Source organism: Saimiri boliviensis, chromosome 11, assembly GCF_048565385.1.
Source record: "Saimiri boliviensis isolate mSaiBol1 chromosome 11, mSaiBol1.pri, whole genome shotgun sequence".
Lineage (NCBI taxonomy): Eukaryota > Metazoa > Chordata > Mammalia > Primates > Cebidae > Saimiri > Saimiri boliviensis.
In genome coordinates, this window is record NC_133459.1 from 24,485,899 (window position 1) to 24,507,498 (window position 21,600).

Below are 21,600 nucleotides of genomic sequence, written 5' to 3' on the forward strand. Positions count from 1 at the left end.
ATTGAGGTCTTGCTATATTGCCCAGGCTGGTCTCAAACTCCTGGCCTAAAACGATCTTACTGCCTCAGCCTCCCAGAGTGCTGGAATTACAGGCAAGAGCCACCATACCCAGTTGGTTTTTGGTTTCTGATACCAGGGCTTTTTTTCCCCTTCTTTAATCTGGGCCCATGTGTGTGATGCCTCCCTCCTCTTGCCTTTCCTAGCTATGCTGATCTTACTGTTCAAGATCCAGCAAATGTCCCACAGGCTTTTCCCATCCCTTACACTCATTAGTCATATCATTCTCTTTGCATTCTTGTACCTTTATTATCTCTGCCTCTTGTTTTGCACTTAAGTAAGAACTGCCAGGCAGTACTTTATAAGGGTATTTTGTTTTTCCACTTAGATTGGTTAGTTCTAGAAGGCAGAGGACCTAATTATAATAATTACTGTTGATTATATGCTTTGTGATAGATACTATAAATATTTTCTGTATTATTTCACTAAAGCCCTTAAGAACCCTATGAAATGTCTTCTTATTTCCATTTTACAGATGAGAAGGCTGAATTTAAAAGTGTTTGAATGAGTTGCTTAAAGTCACAAAACTAGTCATTTTGATCGTCATATATTGTAATTTTAAAACATCTACTCCACAGCCACTAGGACAGATATACCCAAAAGATAGTAAATCCCAGCTTCTTGGGAGGCTGAGGCAGGAGGATCACTTAGCCCAGGAGTTTGAGACTAGCCTGGGCAACATAGTGAGACCCCGTCTCAAAAAAAAAAAAAAAAAAAAAAAAGATAGTAAGTATTGGTTCAATCACCTTGTTACACAGGTTGTGTGTGTGACTCTATTTTTAATTCCTTTAGGAAAATACATATGTATTTCCTTTCTATGCATTATTTTTAAATTGTAGCAGCCTTTTTGGTGAGAATGTAGAGAAATGGTCTATGCATTGCTAGTAGGAATGTAAAATGTTGCAGCTGCTTTGGAAAACAGTTTGGCACTTCCTCAAAAGGTTAAACATAGAGTTATTCATGACCCAATAGTTCTACTCTTAGATATATACCCAGGATAAATGAACACATAAGTTTTTTTGTTTGTTTGTTTGCTTTGAGACAGAGTCTCACTCTGTCACCCAGGCTAGAGTGCAATGGTGCAATCTTGGCTCACTGCAACCTCCACCTCCTGGGTTGAAACAATTCGTTACCACACCCAGCTAATTTTCGTATTTTTATTAAAGACGGGGTTTCACTGTGTTGGCCAGGCTGGTCTGGAACTCCTGACCTTCAGTGATCTGCCCACCTTGGCCTCCCGAAGTGCTGGGATTACAGGCATGGACCCCTGCACCTGGCCTCTAATCTTAACTCATACATTTTGTTCACGAATCTGTCTTAGAGTCTAGTTGACAAGAATCCCTATAACTGGTATACAATATAGTTCATTATTGCTTCTTTAAACTGAATACCCATGCTTTTGATTCCATCCTTCACTAAGGTGTTTTACTTGGAAGATTCTCGAGGGACAGAATAGAGGTAGGTATTGAAGAGTTCAGAATGCTTTCAGCTCTTTGCAAAAGACTGAAATAGTCACTGGTGTAATTTAGACTACTGAAATCTCTTCAGGTGTAGACTTGAAGTGACTGAGATTTAGTAATAGCTGAATCTACCTTTGCCTTACCGTGGCTAAAAATTAGTTGTTTTTTAGGGCGGGGAGGGGGCAGAAAATGTGGTTAAGTAGAGGAGAGATTTAAAACTATATTCTTAAAATGGCAAAACCCCAATGTTTTTGGGAAGTGTAGCCTTCTGTAAATAAAAATCACATATCCTCCCCCCTCCCCTTTTTTTTTTTTTGGTTAAGAAAATTTTTGTGGTTTTGTTGTATCATGAGGCATTGAAACATCTGAACAAATCAATGTCTGGGCTGTGAGGCAGCTGCTTTCTCCTTCACATCTTTGGGTTACTAGAGCAACTTGTCAGTAGATTAAGAAAAAAAAAAAAAGGATAACATTTTGCATTACTTAAGTCTTACCAAGGCATGCGCTGGTACAACACAAACTTCTCCCATCAGATGCAACTAGTCTAGCGTCCAAACATCATGCACAATACCTCGGCGGTGGCAGCACACTGCACCCACTCCTGCCTCGACCCTGCTCATTTGTGCATATTTGGAGCATCTGGAGGAGTGGGAATAGTACTGGGAAGAGGAGGGAGGAGGAAACAGCATGAATGCCTTGCTGAGAGGAGGTCAGCTGAAGTTGCGCAGGGTGAGCCTGAACATGTCATTGGTACAAACCCAAGCATCGTTGATGTTCTTTAATAGAAACATCTGGTGGAACCCTATAATGGGGTCTTCATCCACCTTAAGCTGGCTCACAGCCATGCTGATGATGTAGCTATCTGATGTCGGGGGATGATCCTGCACTGTGATGCTGTGCTGGATTTTCTGGAGTGGAATGCTAGACGGCTTCTCCACAATGGCAGTTTTCCCCTAGAACTGTTGTCCTTCCCACGTAAGGCATGACACGTCATTGTGAATTGCGCCTAGTTGGATTCTATCATCATCCAATAACTGGTAATAATGTTCAATGAAGCTGGATCCAGTCTGCTCCCAAATTGGCTTGTCTCCCATTCTAGAGTGTCACCCGACCTCACAGAGACCCAAGGGGCTGGCACAGTGGCGGCAGCGGCGGCAACCCAGCGTGATCTGTGACTGACTGTCCCTTCTGCCCTCTACACTCTATTTTTTAAAGAGATAGGCCTCACTGTGTTGCCTATACTGGAGTGCAGTGACTGTTCACAGGTACCATCATAGTTATGAACTCATGGGCTCAAGTGATCCTCCTGAATTAGACTACTGAATAGCTGGGCCTGCAGAGGTGCAACACCTGCCTGGCTCCCATACACTAAATTTTAAATGCCTTTGAAAATGAGCATTGCTATTTTGTTTCAAAATGTTCTAAAACACAAACCAGACTTACAGTGTAACTCAGGCGTCCCCAACTTCTGGCCTGTGGACCAGTACCAGTCCATGGTGTATTAGGAACCAGGCCACAAAGCTGGAGGTAAGCAGCAGGCAAGCAAGCAAGCATTACCGCCTGAGCTTGTGCCTTCCGTCAGATCAGTGGTGGCATTAGATTCTCATAGGAGCAGGAACCCTATTGTGAACTGTGCATGTGAGAGATTTAGGTTGCTCAGTCCTTAAGAGAATCTAATGCCTGATCTGAGGTGGGACAGTTTCATTCCGAAATCATCCCCCTGACCATTGTCTGTGGAAAAATTGTGTTCCACAAAACCAGTCCCTGGTACCAAAAAGGTTAGGGACCACTGGTGTCACTTGACACTTTATAGCACAGTTAGTCTGAATCAGGCAGTTTTCTTGACATAAATAGATAAACCCAATAGATAAGTTAAAAATGTGGACAAAGACTTCACCTTAATTTCCTAATATGCATGGTCCATTTATCATCTATAAAAAATTAGAAAAGCCATATTCTTCTGGGTCAATTGGTACTTTTCTTCTTGGCTTTGGTTTTGGCATTATTTGGGGGTTATCTTAGTCTATTTTCTGTTACTTATAAGAGAATACCTGATACAGTGTAACACATACAGAAAAGATGTTTGTTTTGCCCACAGTTCTGGAGACTGGGAAGTCCAAAGTCATAGTGGCAGCATCTGGCAAAGGCTTTTGTACTGAATCATAATTTATGGTAGAAAAGCAGAGACCACAAGAGTGAGCCAAACTTGCTTTTTAAAAAAAATTTATTTATTTTCTTTTGAGACAGAGTCTTATTCTGTCACCCAGGGGCTGGAGTACCGTAGTGCGATCTCGGCTCACTGCAACTTCTGCCTCCCAAGTTCAAGTGATTCTTCTGCCTCAGCCTCCTGAATAGCTGGGATTACAGGCACCCACCATTATACCCAGCTAATTTTTGTGTTTTTAGTAGAGGCAGGGTTTCACTATGTTAACCAGCCAGGCTAGTCTTGAACTCCTGACCTCAAATGATCCACCTGCCTCAGCCTCCCAAAGTACTGGGATTGCAGGTGTAAGCCACTTCACCCAACCCAAATTTGCTTTTATAACAGCCCACTCCTTGGAGAACTAACTTACTTGCTAATCTGTATGAGGCTTCTACTCTTTTGACCCATTCACCTCTTAAGAGGCCCCCACCTCTTAATACTTTTACATTGGCAATTAAGTTTCCAACACATGAACGTTTGGGGGACAGACATATTCAAACCATAGCAGGGGTTGTGGACTCAAAACTGAATTTGGTGAATCTAGAGGGAGAGTGGTGCTGTAGAGGGAGAATGGAAAGAGGTGTTGCTAAGTTCATGGTAGCAACCCCTCATGTGCTACAACCTAACAGCCTTCTGTTTTGTAATTGCACTATGGGAGCAGCGACAAATGGAAGAACTGATACTATGGTGCTGTTATGGAGGAAAATGTATTGCATATGGTCAAGCGCAGTGGCTCATGGCTGTAATCCCAGCACTTTGGGAGGCTAAGGCCGGTGGATCACTTGAGGTTAGGAGTCCAAGACAGCCTGGCCAACATGGTGAAACCCCATTGGTGAAAAATACAAAAATTAGCTGGGCACGGTGGGATGCTCCTGTAATTCCAGCTACTCAGGAGGCTGAGGCAGAAGAGTCACTTGAACCTGGGAGGCAGAGGTTGCAGTAAGCCAAGGTCACACCACTGCATTCCAGCCTGGATGACAGAGTAAGTGAGACTCCATCTCAAAGAAAAAAAAAATGTACCGGGCTCGGTGGCTCACGCTTGTAATCCTAGCACTTTGGGAGCCTGAGGCGGGTAGATCACTTGAGGTCGGGAGTTCAAGACCAGCCTAACCAACATGGAGAAACCCTGTCTCTACTAAAAATACAAAATTAGCTGGGCATGGTGGCACATGCCTGTAATCTCAGCTACTCGGGAAGCTGAGGCAGGAGAATCGCTTGAACCCAGAAGGTGGAAGTTGTGGTGAGCTGAGATTGCGCCATTGCACCCCAGCCTGGGCAAGAAGAGTGAAACTCTGTCTCAAAAAAGAAAAAAAATGTATTGCTTACTAGTCTTGGAAGTCTTCATCACTACCAGTATGCCTTAACTTTGTTTACTAGTCCTATATTTAAGTTGTAAGACGTTAGAAACTGTGTCCTTTAACTGAGATTTATTTCTTGGTCCTGAGAGACTAATGCATGTTATCAGAACTTATTCAGGTATTTGTTTTGTTGTGTTATGTGTCTGTGTGTGTTTTTAGTTTGATCTTTTATATATCCCCAAGATCACCTTGAGTATAGGAAATTAAAAAATATGCATATATTATAAGGCTTGCACATCTGTTTTTAAAGTATTTATTCCTCCTGTCTAACTGAAATGTTTTACCCTTTGATCAACATCTCTCCATTCCCCCTGCTCCCCAGCTTCTGGTAACCACAATTATTCTCTCCGTTTCTATGTGTTGAGGGGTGTGTGTGTGTGTGTGTGTGTGTGTGTGTGTATTTTGAGTGTTTTTTTTTTAGCTTCCACGTAGAAGTAAGAACATGCAGTTTTGGTCATTTTGTGCCTAGCTTATTACTCTTACTGCCCTCCAGGTTAACCCATGTTGTTGCAAATGACATAATTTACATCTTTTATAAGGCTGGTATTCCATTGTGTATAGACTGCATTTTCCTTATCTGTCAGTTGATTCTGTAACTTGGCTATTGTGAATAATTACTCAGTAAACATGGGATTATAGATATTTCTTTGACATACTAATTTCACATTCTTTGGATATATACCCAAAAGTGGATTGCTGGATCATATGGTACCTACATTTTGATCCTTTGAGGGACCTACATACTCCTTTGTTTTCCACAGTGGCTGTATTTGCATTCCCACCAACAGCATACTCAGTTCCCTTTTCTCTACATTCTCTCCAAACTTGTTATCTTTCATCTTTTTGATAATAGGCATTCTGACAGGTGTGAGGTGGCTGGCCCATATTTTTAAAGAGTTGCTTAAGGCCAGGCATGGTGGCTAACACCTGTAATCCTACCACTTTGGGTGGATTGCTTGAGTCCAGGAGTTCGAGACCAGTCTGGGCAACATGGTGAGGCTCCATCTCTACTAAAAATACAAAAACTGAGGTGGGAAGATCACCTGAGCCTGGGGAGGTTGAGGCTGCAGTGAACTGTGGTCATGCCATTGTGCTCCAGCCTGGGTGACAGAGTGAGACCCCCATCTCAAAAAAAAAAAAAAAAAAGTTGTTTAATGAGAAGAGTAACTGATCTATACTCACATAATTCTGGGAACCATTATGGTACCTATTGTTGTTATCTGAGTGTGCTCTGTGTTGGTGGGGAAAAAAGAAAGAGAAACAAGTTGGTAGTCACTCTTGTCCGTGGAAGATATGCTTGATTTGGGAAGAAGTACTGAACATAGTTGAAAAGAGAAGAAATTGGTGTTCCTTGTCTCCTTATTCAGTTCTGCCTGCTGAAAGCAGTATGTTACCTCACATTCCTTCCTTATTGTTTGCTTGCAGTAGTCCCCCTCAGAGAGGTACTTGAAAGTTGGAAATAGGTAAAAATGTGAACCTTCTGCAATAGAGCTAATCAAACAGTTGTCTCCCAAGGCCAGGCAAGAGCCAAAGGAAACATTAATTTAGTCTGAAGGAAAAGTTAAAAAACCCTGGTTGGATACACACAAGGAGGCAAGCGAAAAGGCAAAATATAAAATAGAAGATTTCAGTGTGTACCCAATTGAGAGTGCTCACTGTGCTAAAGTGAAACCTGAGAGTTACTAAGAATAACTTCACATATCCAGGCAGTCAGGTGTAGGGTATGGGAGAGAGAGCAGAATCCTGCCTCAGATGCCATACTTTCTGTCCTGCATACTGAGCAAGACTCTAGTTTGCTTTATTCTTCAGATAGTTAGACTCGTTGCTCACCTTCCTGGGGGAGCTTTTGGAGGTCGAAGAAGATTCTGGCAACTCTTGGAAAGGATATTTTTATTAGATTGGACTATAACAGAGTTGTCCAGCTTCCAGATGAGTAGGACCTAACTCATTTTCCTTAAGTAAGTAATTTTTTTTAAGTTCAGTTTTCAGCTTTGTCTGTTGACTGACACGATTTTTAAAAATTCTAGTACAAAGGACTAAGTTGAAAGTGAAGCCATTATTGCCTTTTGTTGGTTTACTTTGTGAATGGCATTTGAGATCCTGGAATGTACATCTACCAGTTTGGTTGCTGTGTCTTTCTGCCTTATACTTTTGATGACAGTGCTCTGTCTGCTTGGTCTCAGGATAGAGAGCTTCTAGCATAGCATTCAAACTCAAGAAAGCTTGCTGCTTCAATTTTGACTTATGGAAGACTATTCTCTCCGCAGATTTTTGCAGCTCAAGTGGCAGCCCTTCTTTCCAGCCCATCAAAAGCCACGTAACCATTCCAACAGCCCATGTGATGCCTTCCACTTTAGGGACCTCTCCTGCCAAGCCAAATCCTACACCTGTTGGACCCTCTTCCTCCAAACTCCCTTTGTCAGGGTTGGTTGAAAGTGTGGGAATGACAAGAAATGGAGACCTTGGTGCAATGAAACGTTCTCCAGGCCTATCTAGAGATCTCATGTATCTCTCTGGTACTACTGGAGAAAATGGAATTGAGCAGTCCTGGTTTCCAGCAGTGGGCCATGAAAGACAAGAAGAGGTGAGGAAGTTTGATATTCCTAGTATGGAATCTACCCTCAATCAGTCGGCAATGATGGAGACACTCTATTCAGATCCTCACCACCGAGTCCACTTCCACAACCCAAGAACCAACGCAAGTAAGGAGTTGTACAAAGTATTACCTGAGGCCAAGAAGGCACCGGGCAGCGGGGCAGTGTTTGAGCGGAATGGACCACATCCTAATAGCAGTGGGGTCCTCCCTTTGGGACTCCAGCCTGCTCCCGGGCTCTCCAAGCCTCTGCTCTCTCAGGTGTGGCAGCCGAGTCCTGACACTTGGCATCCCCGAGAGCAATCTTGTGAACTCAGCACTTGTCGGCAGCAGCTGGAATTGATCCGTTTACAGATGGAGCAAATGCAGGTAGAGGTCCTTCTTTCCTTGGATTTTGTAGGTTCTCTACAGTTCTTAGAATTTTATAGCTTTTGTCCTATGAGTTTTGGCTTTAAAGAAGATAGCTGTAAAAAGAAGGAAGATATTTGTAGACCCGAAATGTAGGCTTATGACCTGTTGGTCATTGAATCTGTTTGGTGGTCAATTTAAGCACCAGATTGGGTCTCCAAAATAGCAAAAGGTTACAAGGGAAAACCTAAAAGGCCAGTCACTAGGCTAAGTACTTTCATGTACAGAATTTTATTTAATCTTCATAGTATACCAAGGAGGTAAATGTAGAAACTTATCAGATTCTTTAGACTACATAATTTGTCCAGGATCACAGAGCTGGTAATTGGTAAAGCTAGGGTTTAAAAACCATCTTTGAGGTTGGGTGCAGTGGGTTATGCCTGTAATCCCAGCACTTTGGGTGGCCAAGGTGGGCAGATCACGAGGTCAGGAGTTTGAGACCAGATTGGCCAACATAGTGAAACACCATCTCTACTAAAAATAAAAAAATTAGCCGGGTGTGGTGGCATATGCCTGTAGTCCCAGCTACTTGGGAGGCTGAGGCGGGAGAATGGCTTGAACCCGGGAGGCAGAGGTTGCAGTGAGCCAAGACTGCAACCATTACACTCCAGCCTGGGTGACAGTGTGGCTTCATCTCAAGAAAAAAAAGTTAATAAATAAGTAAAAATAAACAAATAAAAGCCATCTTTGAACCCCTGTGTTTGTGTGTGTGTGTGTGTGTGTGTGTGTGTGTGTGTGTGTATGTGTGTGTGTGTGTGTGTGTGTTTGAGACTGAGTCTCCCTTTGTTGCCCAGACTGGAGTATAGTGGCATAATCTCAGCTCACTGCAATCTCCACCTCCCGGAATCAAGCAATTTTCCTGCCTCAGCCTCCTGAGTAGCTGGGACTATGGGGGCATGCCACCATGCCCAGCTCATTTTTGTATTTTTAGTAGGGATGGGGTTTCACCATGCTGGTCAGGAGTTCAAGACCAGCCTGGCCAAGATGGTAAAACCCCGCCTCTACTAAAAATACAAAAATTAGCTGGGCGTGGTGGCGGTTGCCTGTAATCCCTGCTACTGGGGAGGCTGAGGCAGGGAATTGCTTGAACCTAGGAGGCGGAGGTTGCAGTGAGCTGAGATCATGCCGCTGCACTCCAACCTCGGTGACAGAGTGAGACTCCGTCTCAAAAAAAAAAAAAAAAAAAAAAAAATCCTTGTGCTGCTGAAGAGTGGGAAGGAAGGAAATAGATATATTCTCCTTCCTTGATTGGTGAAGACATCCTAGCTCCTGGTTTGCCTCTGTTGCTAGATAATAAAAGATAACTGACCTTTTCTTAGAAACTAGAGCCTTTTTGAACAGGGAGTGTTCAGTTGGCAGAAACCTTCCTGGCAGGTTCTTTCCAGTCATGCCTCAGAGCTAAAATTATTTCATAAACATTGGGTCTTATCAGGCTGAGCCAAGCTGGGCCTTGACTACAGACCCAGCTGGTTACTGCTCAGGTGTTTTCAGGCGTGTATGGGTCAAGATCAAGCCCCTCTGGGCCTACTGAAAGTGGTACTTGCCTTTCAGCTTCAGAACGGAGCCATCTGCCACCATCCTACTGCTTTTGCTCCTTCACTGCCCATCTTAGAGCCAGCACAATGGATCAGCATCTTGAACAGTAATGAACACCTTCTGAAGGAAAAAGAGCTTCTCATTGACAAGTAAGAGAGCAAGGGGTACCACAGGGCCAGACTACTCTCCCAGGCCCCATTGAAGACACCTAATGGAGTCTTCCCAAGGGCAAAGCATTCCTCTTCTGTGTAGGCCATGTCTTGCCTCATGGTAGAGGTAGGTTGATAAGCAGCCTAGTCGTACATCGAATGTGATAGGCCAGTTAGGTCCTATTTCTTCGGGGACTCCAGGGAGTACCTAAACGGGGTAGCCAGTTCATTGCAGCTGATATTTTCCTCATTTCCCTTCAGTTACCTTTCACCTTCCTTCAGAAAGTACTGATATCCAGAATCTAAGATCTTGCTTACATAATAGGGATTGTACTTAGTAGGGGCTCATATTGTGAGGGGCTAGCATTAGGACCCTGACCCGATTCTTCTCTCTTGTGCAGGCAGAGGAAACACATCTCTCAGCTGGAGCAGAAAGTACGAGAGAGTGAATTGCAAGTCCACAGTGCCCTCTTGGGCCGCCCTGCCCCCTTTGGTGATGTCTGCTTGCTAAGGCTACAGGTAAGTATTGGCAATCAGGATGGCATTCTGTTTGTCATAACTCAGTGTCTTCCCTGTGCCTGGCACCCTTAGGTATCCAGGAGATACAAAAGAGATCAGTCCCTGCCCTGAAAGAGTAAACATACTAATTATAAAGCACCCTTTATCATGCCCTTGTGGGTGGAGAAAAGGCTAAGAACCAAGTGAAAGTCTAGATGGCCTAGGTGTCAAGACATACTTGGGAAAAAAGGTAGATAGTAAGGTCCTAGAGTTGAACGATGTTATGAGAAGTATCTGCTAGCCCTGGCCAAAAGAAGAGAGAGGCAAAGGCAATGAGGGATTTAGAGCCATTCTCTCGCTCTCTTTTTTTTTTTTTTCCTCCTGCTCTGTTGCCCAAGGTGGGGTACAGTGGCACGATCTCAGCTCACCTCCGCTTCCCAGGTTCAAGCGATTTTCCTGCCTCAGCCTCCCGAGTAGCTAGGATTATAGGTGCCTGCCACCACACCCGGCTAATTTTTCTATTTTTGGTAGAGGCGGGGTTTTACCATATTGGCCAGGCTGGTCTCGAACTCCTGACCTCTGGTGATCTACCCTCCTCAGCCTCCCAAAGTGCTGGGATTACAGGCGTGAGCCACTGCGCCCAGCCTGCCATTCTCATTTTTATCCTCCATATCAAGGAGCAGCTGAAAAAAATCATAATTCTCACTGAGATCAATGGTTATGAGGGTTGAAAGCTTGAAAAGAAACCTACTTTGTTGACGAAGCTTCTGTAATTTGGGCATTTGAATGTTGGGTGTTTGATAGGTTACAGCACTGGCTTTGCTACCTAATTAAGGCATTATCCCATCTCGGAATCAGAATGTTGAGTTGGAAGTGCCTTAGATGAAATCTAGTTAATTCTTTGAATTTACTGATGAAAGAATTGAAGCCCGAGAAAGAGGAAGACCTTGCCTAAGATTATATAGAGAATGAGTGGAGAGAAGCCAGGCTTTGAGCTCAGGTCTTGTCCTGGGTTCTTTCCAGTATACAGTGGCTTAGGTATTGCTTTAAGGCAGAGGTTCTCAAATGTGAGTGTGCATCAGAATACCTGGAGGGCTTATTGAAACACAGATTATTGGGACCCATCCCTACAATTTCTGATTTGGTGGGCCTAGGACTTAGGCTTAAGAATTGCATTGCTAACAAATTTCAGCATCAGGTAATGCTGATGCCGTTAACCTTAAGACTCAGTTGAGAAGCACTTCTTGAAGAAATTCTTGGAGAAAAATGATATTTGACCATCAAGTATGCTGGGAATAAGTAAAGTACATGAGACTATAAGGGTAAAGAACAGTTAAATATTGAGAATTTTTCCGGCAGGAATTGCAGCGAGAAAACACTTTCTTACGTGCTCAGTTTGCACAGAAGACAGAAGCCTTGAGCAAAGACAAGATTGAGCTTGAAAAGAAACTTTCTGCTTCTGAAGTTGAAGTCCAGCTCATCAGAGAGTCACTCAAAGTAGCATTGCAGAAGCATTCTGAGGAAGTGAAGAAACAGGAAGAAAGGGTGAGCTGAGTGGCTGATAGCTCTAATTCACAAAGGAGGTGGCAGTCAGCTGTCTACTCTAAAGCCTAAGCTGTTTCTGGGCCCCATTCCTGGAACTAAGAAGAGACAATTGGATAAGATCCTCCACTGGCTTCTCATACAGAATCAGTGAGGATCTCCTTTTTGCTAGAAGTGCAATTCTCCCTCCCTCCTTTTTGCTTCATTTCCACAAAACCGCAACAGTCCAGGAAAGTTGTATGATCCCTCACTGTCCCAGGTTGTGCTATGCAATGTGCCACCACCTGGTCTGGGTAGAAAACCAACCTGAGCACTCATACCAGATGGTACTGTTGCAAGATATTTAAATACCTGTGGTACATTTATATCATTTAATCTGGTTTCTCATCCTACCTAAAAAGTAGAGAAAAATTTCATGTGCACAGCTAGTTTGGATGTTTATTTTTGCTAGTAAATTGCCTTAAGTTTAAAATTCTTCAGTTTTATTGGTACCTCCCAATTCACGGCTTGCTCTAAAGCATGTATTTTTGGAGGACCAGTTTAGTAATGTTTAGCTCTGGACCACTTGTATCAAAACAACTAGAGCAGTACTTCTCAAACTTGAGTATTTCAAAATCACTTGGGGATCTTGTTAAAAATGTTTTTCAGGCCGGGCATGGTGGCTCACACCTGTAACCCCAGCACTCTGGGAGGCCGAGGCAGGTGAATCACGAGGTCAGGCATTTGAGACCAGTCTGGCTAACATAGTGAAACCCATCTCTACTAAAAATACAAAGAATTAGCCAGGTATGATGGTGTGTGCCTATAATCCCAGCTACTCAGAAGGCTGAGGCAGGAAAATTGCGTGATCCCAGGAGGTGGAGGTTGCAGTGAGCCGAGATTGCACCATTGCACTCCACCCCAGGTAACATTGCGAGACTGAGTCTCAAAAAAAAAAATGTAGATCAGATTCAGTAGTTCTAGGAGGGGTCCTGAGATCCTGCATTTCTTTCTTTCTTTCTTTTTATTGTGTGTGTGTGTGTGTGTGTGTGTGACAGAGTCTCGCTCTGGTGACCAGTCTCCCAAGTAGTTGGGATTACAGGCACTTGCCACCACACCTGGCTAATTTTTGTAATTTTAGTAGAGATGAGGTTTCACCATGTTGGCCAGGCTGGTCTTGAACTCGTGACCTCAGGTGATCCACTCACCTTGGCCTCCTAAATTCTGGGATTACAGATGTGACCCACTGCACCCAGCTGGATCCAGCATTTCTAACAAGCTCTTAGGTGATGCTGATGTTGTTGGTACAGGAAGAACTTAAGAGGATTTGTTAAAAAAGAAAATTTCAAGTTGAGTTAGGCTGAGTGTGGTGGCTCATGCCTGTAATCCCAGCATTTTGGGAGTCTGAGGCGAGTGGATCACCTGAGGTCGGGAGTTCAAGACCAGCCTGACCAACATGGAGAAACCCCATCTCTAGTAAAAATACAAAATTAGCTGGGTGTGGTGGCACATGCCTGCAATCCCAGCTATTCGGGAGGCTGAGGTAGGAGAATTGCTTGAACCCGGGAGGCAGAGGTTACAGTGAGCAATAAGAGTGAAACTTCGTCTCAAAAAAAAAGTCAGTGAGTTAAAAGAAAATTAAAATAATTTATGTATCTAAGTTGAGTAATTAAATATCAACAGATTTATAATAAAATTAGTAGTTGTAAAAACAAATGAAAAAATTAAAAAAAAATTTTTTATTGGCTCATACATATAACCCCAGCACTTTGGGAGATGGTGGCAAGAGGGTTGCTTGGGCTCAGGAGTTTAAGACAAGCTTGGGCAACATAGTGAGACCTCCTCTTTTTTGTAGAGACGCGGTTTCACCATGTTGACCAGGATGGTTTCGATCTCTTGACCTGGTGATCCACCCACCTTGGCCTCCCAAAGTGCTGGGATTACAGGCATGAACCACCGCACCTGGCCGAGACCTCTTCTCTTTAAAAAAAAAAAAAAGGCAACATTTTTTTTCCCTCTAAAATCAAGTTTATTACTGAAAGCAAAAGTTGCCCATATAATACACTGGTTTTCAATTTTTATTTTTGAATGGTTATACAGTCTGAATGACTAGTTTATAATCCCAGGTGTATTATAAGTTTTGTTTTTCAAAATGTTGTTACTGGCTGGACACAGTGGCTCATTCCTGTAATCCCAGCATATTGGGAGGCCAAGGCAGGTGAATCACTGGAGTTCAGGAGTTCGAGACCAGCCTGGCCAACATGGTGAAACCCTGTCTCTACTTAAAAAAAAAAAAAAAAAAATACAAAAATTAGCTGGGTATGGTGGTGGGCACCTGTAATCCCAGCTACTTGGGAGGCTGGGGCAGGAGAGTCACTTGAACGCAGGAAGTAGATGTTGCAGTGAGCTGAAATCGCACCACTGCACTCCAATCTGGGCAACAGAGTAAGATTCTTTTTTTTTTTTTTTTTTTTTTTTTTTTGAGATGGAGTTTCGCTCTTGTTACCCAGGCTGGAGTGCAATGGCGCGATCTCGGCTCACCGCAACCTCCGCCTCCTGGGTTCAGGCAATTCTCCTGCCTCAGCCTCCTGACTAGCTGGGATTACCGGCACGTGCCACCATGCCCAGCTAAATTTTTTTGTATTTTTAGTAGAGACGAGGTTTCACCATGTTGACCAGGATGGTCTCGATCTCTTGACCTCTGATCCACCTGCCTTGGCCTCCCAAAGTGCTGGGATTACAGGCTTGAGCCACTGCACCCGGCCTAAGATTCTTTTCTCAAAATAAATAAATAAATAAAGGGTGTTATTGTTGTAAGGGGAAAAGTCTTTACTGACAAAGAAATGACACTAATGAAAACAAAAACAAGAATAATCCACTGGTACCACAGATTGCAGAGAAGCTTGTCAGTGAGCAGTTCCCCACCTCTCACAGCAAAGGCCGGAAGCATGAGCTGAAAGTATCTTAGAAAAATCCAACAGCACCTGCAACACACTCTTAAGTAAAAGCCAAGCTTGTAAACTATTACTTGTCATCCGTGCTGCTCAAATGTGAGGGAATTAAATATAAGGCTAAAATATAGTGAATCTCTCTTCAACTTCCACCTCCCTGGCTCAAGTGATTCTTGTAACTTAGCTGGGATTATAGGTGCATGCCACCACACTGGGCTAAAGTTTGTACTTTTAGTAGAGATGGGGTTTCACCTTGTTGGCCAGGCTAGTCTTGAACTCCTGGCCTCAGGTGACCTTGGCCTCCCAAAGTGCTGGAGTTACAGACATGAGCCACTGCCTGGCCCTCACTGCTTCTTCTTTGTGGAATACAGTTTTTCTTCAAGTGAGACTATGACTATCTCTTCCCATTCTTTTAGTTCCTGGGGTGTTTTACAATATTCCTTCTAATCATATCTACATCTCTAGACAGGTGCTCCATCATGCTTTCAACAGTTGTGGTTGGTGTATAAAAATTCACCAAGAAATACCCACCTCTGCTGTACCGTTGACTGTGGGTGGGCATCTTATAAGAAAATGCTTGTTTGCCCAGGTTTTCCAAGTCCCTCACTATTGCTCCTCTGTTCATCAGGGTTTCTATCATACATTTCAAAGCAGCAGTCATCTCTGGCTGCAGCATGGCTGTCAAGATTAAAGCCAGCTTGTAGCCAGGATTCCCAGAGGCTCGCTGGGTGACTTGGAACTGGCCCAGTTCCTGGGAAGTGAAGGGGCAGGATGGCAGGGATCTGGAAGTGGCTGGGTTGGATGGCTTCCAGGTGTTGAAAGCTACAGATTTTTTTTTTTAATTTGCAGTGAGCCGAGATTGCACCACTGCATTCCAGTCTGGGTGACAGAGTGAGTGAGATTCTGTCTCAAAAAAAAAAAAAAAAAATGATGTTACTTTTTGTAAAGGGAAAACCCTCCTATTCAGGAGACTGAAGTAGATTCGAGAATCACTGGAGCCCAAAAGGTCAAAGCTGCAGTAAGCCATGATCTCACAGTTACACTCCAGCCTTGGTGACAGCAAGACCTTGTCTCAAAAATAAATAAATAATTAGTTCTGTGCCCCAGCACAACCCCACAATAGTATCTATCCTGAGCTCTTTTCTTTCCCCGATAATGTATAATTGACCTTGGAACAACACATTTAAACTGCACAGTTCCACTCGTGTGTATTTTTTTTTCAACCAAATTCAGATCAAAAATCAAGTATTCAAGAGATGCAAAACCAAAGTATATGGAGGGCTGATATATATGCAGTTTCTACTGGACCAGCTTTGGGACTCAAGTTTGAGTAGATTAGGATATACAAAGGTGGTCCTAGAACCAGTGCCCTGTGTATGCCAAGGGAAAGCTGTATTTCTGAATAGTATGCTTTTCCTGCAGTTTTTTTCTTTGATGAATTTTAGACATCTGGTTTTGTTTCATGGATACAGTACCTCTGACAATATTGATTGTAGTTATTTTGGATGTTTACATCTGTTTATAGTATTTCTTGTTCTCTTAAGGTCCTTTTTTTCTGTTTTGGTGACTTTCATGTTAGAGGCTTGGTGATCATTGAATGGATGGGCATTCATATTTAAGAAGGAAGCAGGCCAGGTTTGGTGACTCATACCTGTAATCCCAGCACTTTGGGAGGCCAAAGCGGGCAGAACACCTGAAGTCAGGAGTTTGAGACCAGCCTGGCCAACATGGTGAAACCGTGTCTCTACTGAAAATATTAAAAAATCAGCTGGGCATGGTGGCAGGCACCTGTAATCTCAGCTACTCAGGAGGCTGAGGTAGGAGAATTGCTTGGTCCTAGGAGGTGGAGCTTGCAGTGAGCTGAGATCGCGCCACTGTATTCAAGCCTTGGGAGCAAGAGCAAGACTCTCTCAAAAAAAAAAAAAAAAAAGGGGTGGGGGGCGCGTTTAAAAGCAGGATGAAAGCTGTGGGTTCATGGTGGTTACTTGTTGGACTTCACTATAGCATCAGACTTAGACTATCCCTTTCACTTGGGAATCCTCAAATGTCAATATCTGGATGTCTTCTCTCACTCTCTAGAGAAGAATCTTCAACCTGCTGCCTGATGGAGAGGCTGGAGGCAGGAATGCCTTTAGCCTTTGGATTCTCGGTGCTGAGAAGGCGATTGGGCTTAAAGTCCCCACAGTTCTATACATAGTGTTTTTTTGTTTGTTTGTTTGTTGTTGTTGTTGTTGAGACAGAGTCTTGCTGGAGACTCGAATGGCTGGAGTACAGTGGCACTGCAGCCTCCGCCTCCCGGGTTCAAGCAATTCTCTTGCCTCAGCCTCCTGAGTAGCTGGGATTACAGGAGCCCACCACCCACAACACCTGGCTAATTTTTGTATTTTTAGTAGAGATGGGATTTCACCGTGTTGGCCAGGCTGGTCTTGAACTCCTGACCTCAGGTGATCCGCCACCTCAGCCTCTCATAGTGCTTGGATTAGAGGGTTGAGCCACTGTACCCGGCCTAATTTTTGTATCTTTTGTAGTGATGGAGTTTTGACATGTTGGCCAAGCTGGTCTTGAACTTCTGGCCTCAAGTAATCCACCCACCTCAGCCACCCAAAGTGCTGGGATTACAGGTGTGAGCCACCACGCCCAGCTAAAAATCTATGTACATAGATTTTTACTTATATTTGTTGTCAACCCAATACTTCACCCTCTCTGCTATGACATATTCTTTCCTCTGGAATCTCTCATTGATTTCTCCAGCGAACAGTCTCCTGATAGGGAAGCTAGGGAAGCCCAGGCTGATATCTAGCTAACTTGTATATTGATTTCTGGGGAATTCCCTATTTTTTTTTTTTTTTGAGACAGAGTTTCGCTCTTGTTACCCAGGCTGGAGTGCAATGGCGCGATCTCGGCTCACCGCAACCTCCGCCTCCTGGGTTCAGGCAATTCTCCTGCCTCAGCCTCCTGAGTAGCTGGAATTACAGGCACGTGCCACCATGCCCAGCTAATTTTTTTGTATTTCTTAGTAGAGACAGGGTTTCACCATGTTGACCAGGATGGTGTCGATCTCTCAACCTCGTGATCCACCCGCCTCGGCCTCCCAAAGTGCTGGGATTACAGGCTTGAGCCACCGCGCCCGGCTCGAATTCCCTATTTTTTTAGATCTGTGGTTGATACTTGCCTCCATAGTGAGCTGGTACTTAAGTTCAGAGGCTCTTGGGAGTTGAGAGGAGCAGATTTTCTTCCATGTTGTCTGTAAACACTGCAGATTGCAACTTTTCTGCCCCAAGCTATTTATCTCCCCTGTTCACTTTTATCTTTTGGAAACATTAAAGCCTTTCTTTTTTTTCTTTTTCTTTTTCTTTTTTTTGAGATGAGTCTTGCTCTGTCACCCAGGCTGGAGTGCAGTGGTGCAATCTGGCTCACTGCAACCTCCACCTTCTGAGTTCAAGCGATTCTCCTGCCTCAGCCTCCCAAGTAGCTGGGACCACAGGCACATGCCACTATGCCCAGCTAATTTTTGTGTTTTTAGTTTTAGGTGAGTTTTCACTATATTGGCAGGCTGGTAGTCTCAAACTCCTGACCTTGCAATCCACCCGCCTCGGCCTCCCAAAGTGCCGAGATTACGAGATTACAGGTGTGAGCTACCACGCCCAGCCACATTAAAGTCTTTTATAGGCTGGGCATGGTGGCTCACTCCTGTTAATCTTGGCACTTTGGGAGGCCAAGGCAGGAGGATTGCTTGAGCCTAGTTAAAGAATAACCTGTGCAACATGGCAAGACTCCATCTCCATAAAAAAAAATTTTAAGCCAGGCGTGGTGGCCCATGCCTGTAATCCCAGCACTTTGGGAGGCCAAGCTGGGTGGATCACCTAAGGTCAGGAGTTCAAGACCAGCCTGGTCAACGTAGCAATACCCCATCTCTACTAATAATACAAAAAATTAGCTGAGCGTGGTGGCAGGCACCTGTAATCTCACCTGCTCAGGAGGCTGAGGCAGGAGAATCACTTGAGTCTGGGGCAGAGGTTGCAGTGAGCCGAGATCATGCCACTGCACACCAGCCTGGGCAACAAGAACAAACTGTCTCAAAAAAAAATTCTTTTTTTAAAATTAGCTGGGCGTGGTGGCATACTCCTGTAGTCTCAGCTACTCAGGAGGCTGAGGTGGGAGGACCACTTGAGCCCAGGAGATCAAGGTGGCAGTGGGCTGTGTCACTGCACTCCAGCATGGGTGACAGAGTGAGACCCTGTCTCAAAAAAAAAAAAAAAATCTTTCCTAAACTTTTGTTTCCTCCCCTGTTGTTTCTCAGTTAAGTTTTTCTTTCTGTCATTTTAAAGATGTTTTTGGAAGGGAGAAGAGATAAACATTTATGGTCAGTTTATCTTTTTCCATAAATCAGGTGATTCTGATAGATATTGAAGTGTGGAAATCACTGGTTCAGAGATTTAAGAGTACAGATTGGACCTAGGATAAAGCTTTTCGCTGATTTTCAGGGATCTTTCTTAGTTCTGTTATCTCTTTGGATTAAATGAAGCCTGTGCCTCCTCTTTGACATTTAGTAGATCTGTATCACTTTTTCTGTCATCTCTTGCTTCCCTCAGCTTCCTTGTTCATAAGCAAACAAAATAAAACAAAGCACCATAATGATGAAGAAAAAGCCTCTATTCAAATCTTTATTGAATACCTGCTCTGTGCCAGGCATTGTACCATGTGTTTAGGATACAATAATTAGCAAACACACATAGCTCTTCTTCTCAAGTTTCATTAGTCTTTCCAGTTGATTGCATGGCTTTATATCATGTACGGTATTTAGGGAATAATATGTTATCTTTCTCACCAGAACAGACCACACTGGTTATATGTCTATTGGAAAGTTATATACTTCTGCAGTCCAATACGGATGCAGACCAACTGGAGTTAGTGTCACACCCCACAGATTTAAGGGCACAGTTCTCAACAAAACTTCTTCAGATGCCAACTGCAAATTCTGGAGTTTTCATGCCATCCATATTTCTGACCAACTGCCTGCAGATCTGTAGGCTTCTATGACCCGTTCAGGTTTAATAATTCCCAGCACTACTCACAGAACTCAGGAAAGTGCTATAGTTATGATTACAGTTTTATTATAAGGGATACAATTCAGAGCCAGATGTAGTGGCTCACGCCTGTAATCCCAACACTTTAAGATGCCGAGGTGGGTGGATTACCTGAGATCAGGAGTTTGATACCAGCCTGGCCAACATGGTAAAATCCCGTCTCTACTAAAAATAAAAAATTTAAGGCCGGGTGCGGTGGCTCAAGCCTGTAATCCCAGCACTTTGGGAGGCCGAGGGGGGTGGATCACGAGGTCAAGAGATCGAGACCATCCTGGTCAACATGGTGAAACCCCATCTCTACTAAAAATCCAAAAAAATTAGCTGGGCATGGTGGCGTGTGCCTGTAATCTCAGCTACTCAGGAGGCGGAGGTTGAGATGGGCTGAGATCACGCCATTGCACTCCAGCCTGGGTAACGAGCGAAACTCCATCTCAAAAAAAAAAAAAAAAAATTTAGCTGGGCGTGATGGCAGGTGCCTGTAATCCCTAATCCCAGCTACTAGGGAAGTTGAGGCAAGAGAATCACTTGAACCTGGGAGGTAGAGGTTGCAGCGAGCCACGATTGTGCCATTGCACTCCAGCCTAGGCAACAAGAGTGAAATGGAGTCAAATAGAACTTTGTCAGCCACTCATAAGCCCCTCTGTATCTTATGTGCTCATTTAAAACAAAGTGGGGGCAGGATACAAGAATACAATTCAGGACCAGCCAAATGTAAAGAGCCATAGGGTGAGATCCAGGAGCATCCTGAGAGCAGAGCTTCCATGCCCTTTTCTTGTGGAAGAAGGGCATGTAAACACAGCACATTTATGTATTCACTCACCAGGAAGCTCCAGTGAGCTTCCATGTCCAGAGTTTTTAGTTGGAGTTTCATTTATATAGGCATAATTGAACTCCATCATTCATCCCTGTCCCTTCCTCATAGTAGATTAGTTAGGCTCAAAGCAGTTGGTTTTTCTGGTGATCTACATCCATTCTGAGTCATAGTATTGGCATAAATTTATTCATGCGCCGGGCGTGGTGGCTCAAGCCTGTAATCCCAGCACTTTGGGAGGCCGAGGCGGGTGGATCACGAGGTCAAGAGATCGAGACCATCCTGGTCAACATGGTGAAACCCCGTCTCTACTAAAAATACAAAAAATTAGCTGGGCATGGTGGCGCGTGCCTGTAATCCCAGCTACTCGGGAGGCTGAGGCAGGAGAATTGCCTGAACCCAGGAGGCGGAGGTTGCAGTGAGCCGAGATCGTGCCATTGCACTCCAGCCTGGGTAAGAAGAGCGAAACTCTGTCTCAAAAAAAAAAAAAAAAAATTATTCATGATGGGTTCTGGCCCACTCCTGTCCAATTCAGGAAATTCCAAGGGCTTAGAGCAGGCATCCCCAAACTGCGGCCCCCTGAGGCCATTTATCCGGTCCCCCGCCGCACTTCAAGAAGGGGCACCTCTTTCATTGGTGGTCAGTGAGAGGAGCACAGTATGTGGCAGCCCTCCAATGGTCTGAGGGACAGTGAACTGGGCCCCTGTGTAAAAAGTTTGGGGACGCCTGGCTTAGAGGTTACTTCCCAGGAACCAGGTACAGAGATCAGACAGATTCTGTATTATACAACAGAAATGCTGCCAGTTTTTAAAAACTGCCCTAGAAGCCTTTCTCTGTCCTTAATTAGAAAGTTCGTTCTTTAGTTTTATACCCAAAGCCTAAATGGCAAAATTTGTTTAGCTTCCTGTCTTCATTGCAGTAGACCAACATTCACTGTCTCAAGGGTTGCTTCAAAAAAAAGTTGATGT

At 44.0% G+C, this 21,600-nt stretch overlaps 1 protein-coding gene and 2 pseudogenes across 5 annotated transcripts in view; 1 reads left to right on the top strand and 2 right to left on the bottom strand.

The window, feature by feature from the left end:
* The window catches only part of CEP85 (centrosomal protein 85), a 53,780-nt gene that overhangs the window by 21,241 nt on the left and 10,939 nt on the right, over nucleotides 1-21,600 (top strand). For 4 of the 5 annotated variants that reach the window (XM_074380309.1, XM_010345398.3, XM_003934817.4 and 1 more), the window contains 4 exons: nucleotides 7,346-8,040; nucleotides 9,631-9,764; nucleotides 10,166-10,283; nucleotides 11,622-11,807. In XM_074380309.1, the coding sequence (XP_074236410.1) occupies nucleotides 7,346-8,040; nucleotides 9,631-9,764; nucleotides 10,166-10,283; nucleotides 11,622-11,807 (1,133 nt within the window). Of the gene's footprint in view, nucleotides 1-772; nucleotides 7,037-7,345; nucleotides 8,041-9,630; nucleotides 9,765-10,165; nucleotides 10,284-11,621; nucleotides 11,808-21,600 lie in introns of those variants that run through there. The other variant, XM_010345399.3, reaches the window with a different exon arrangement.
* On the bottom strand, nucleotides 2,228-2,663 carry LOC120365996 (nuclear transport factor 2 pseudogene; annotated as a pseudogene).
* Nucleotides 15,079-20,665, bottom strand: LOC104652477 (small ribosomal subunit protein bS6m pseudogene; annotated as a pseudogene).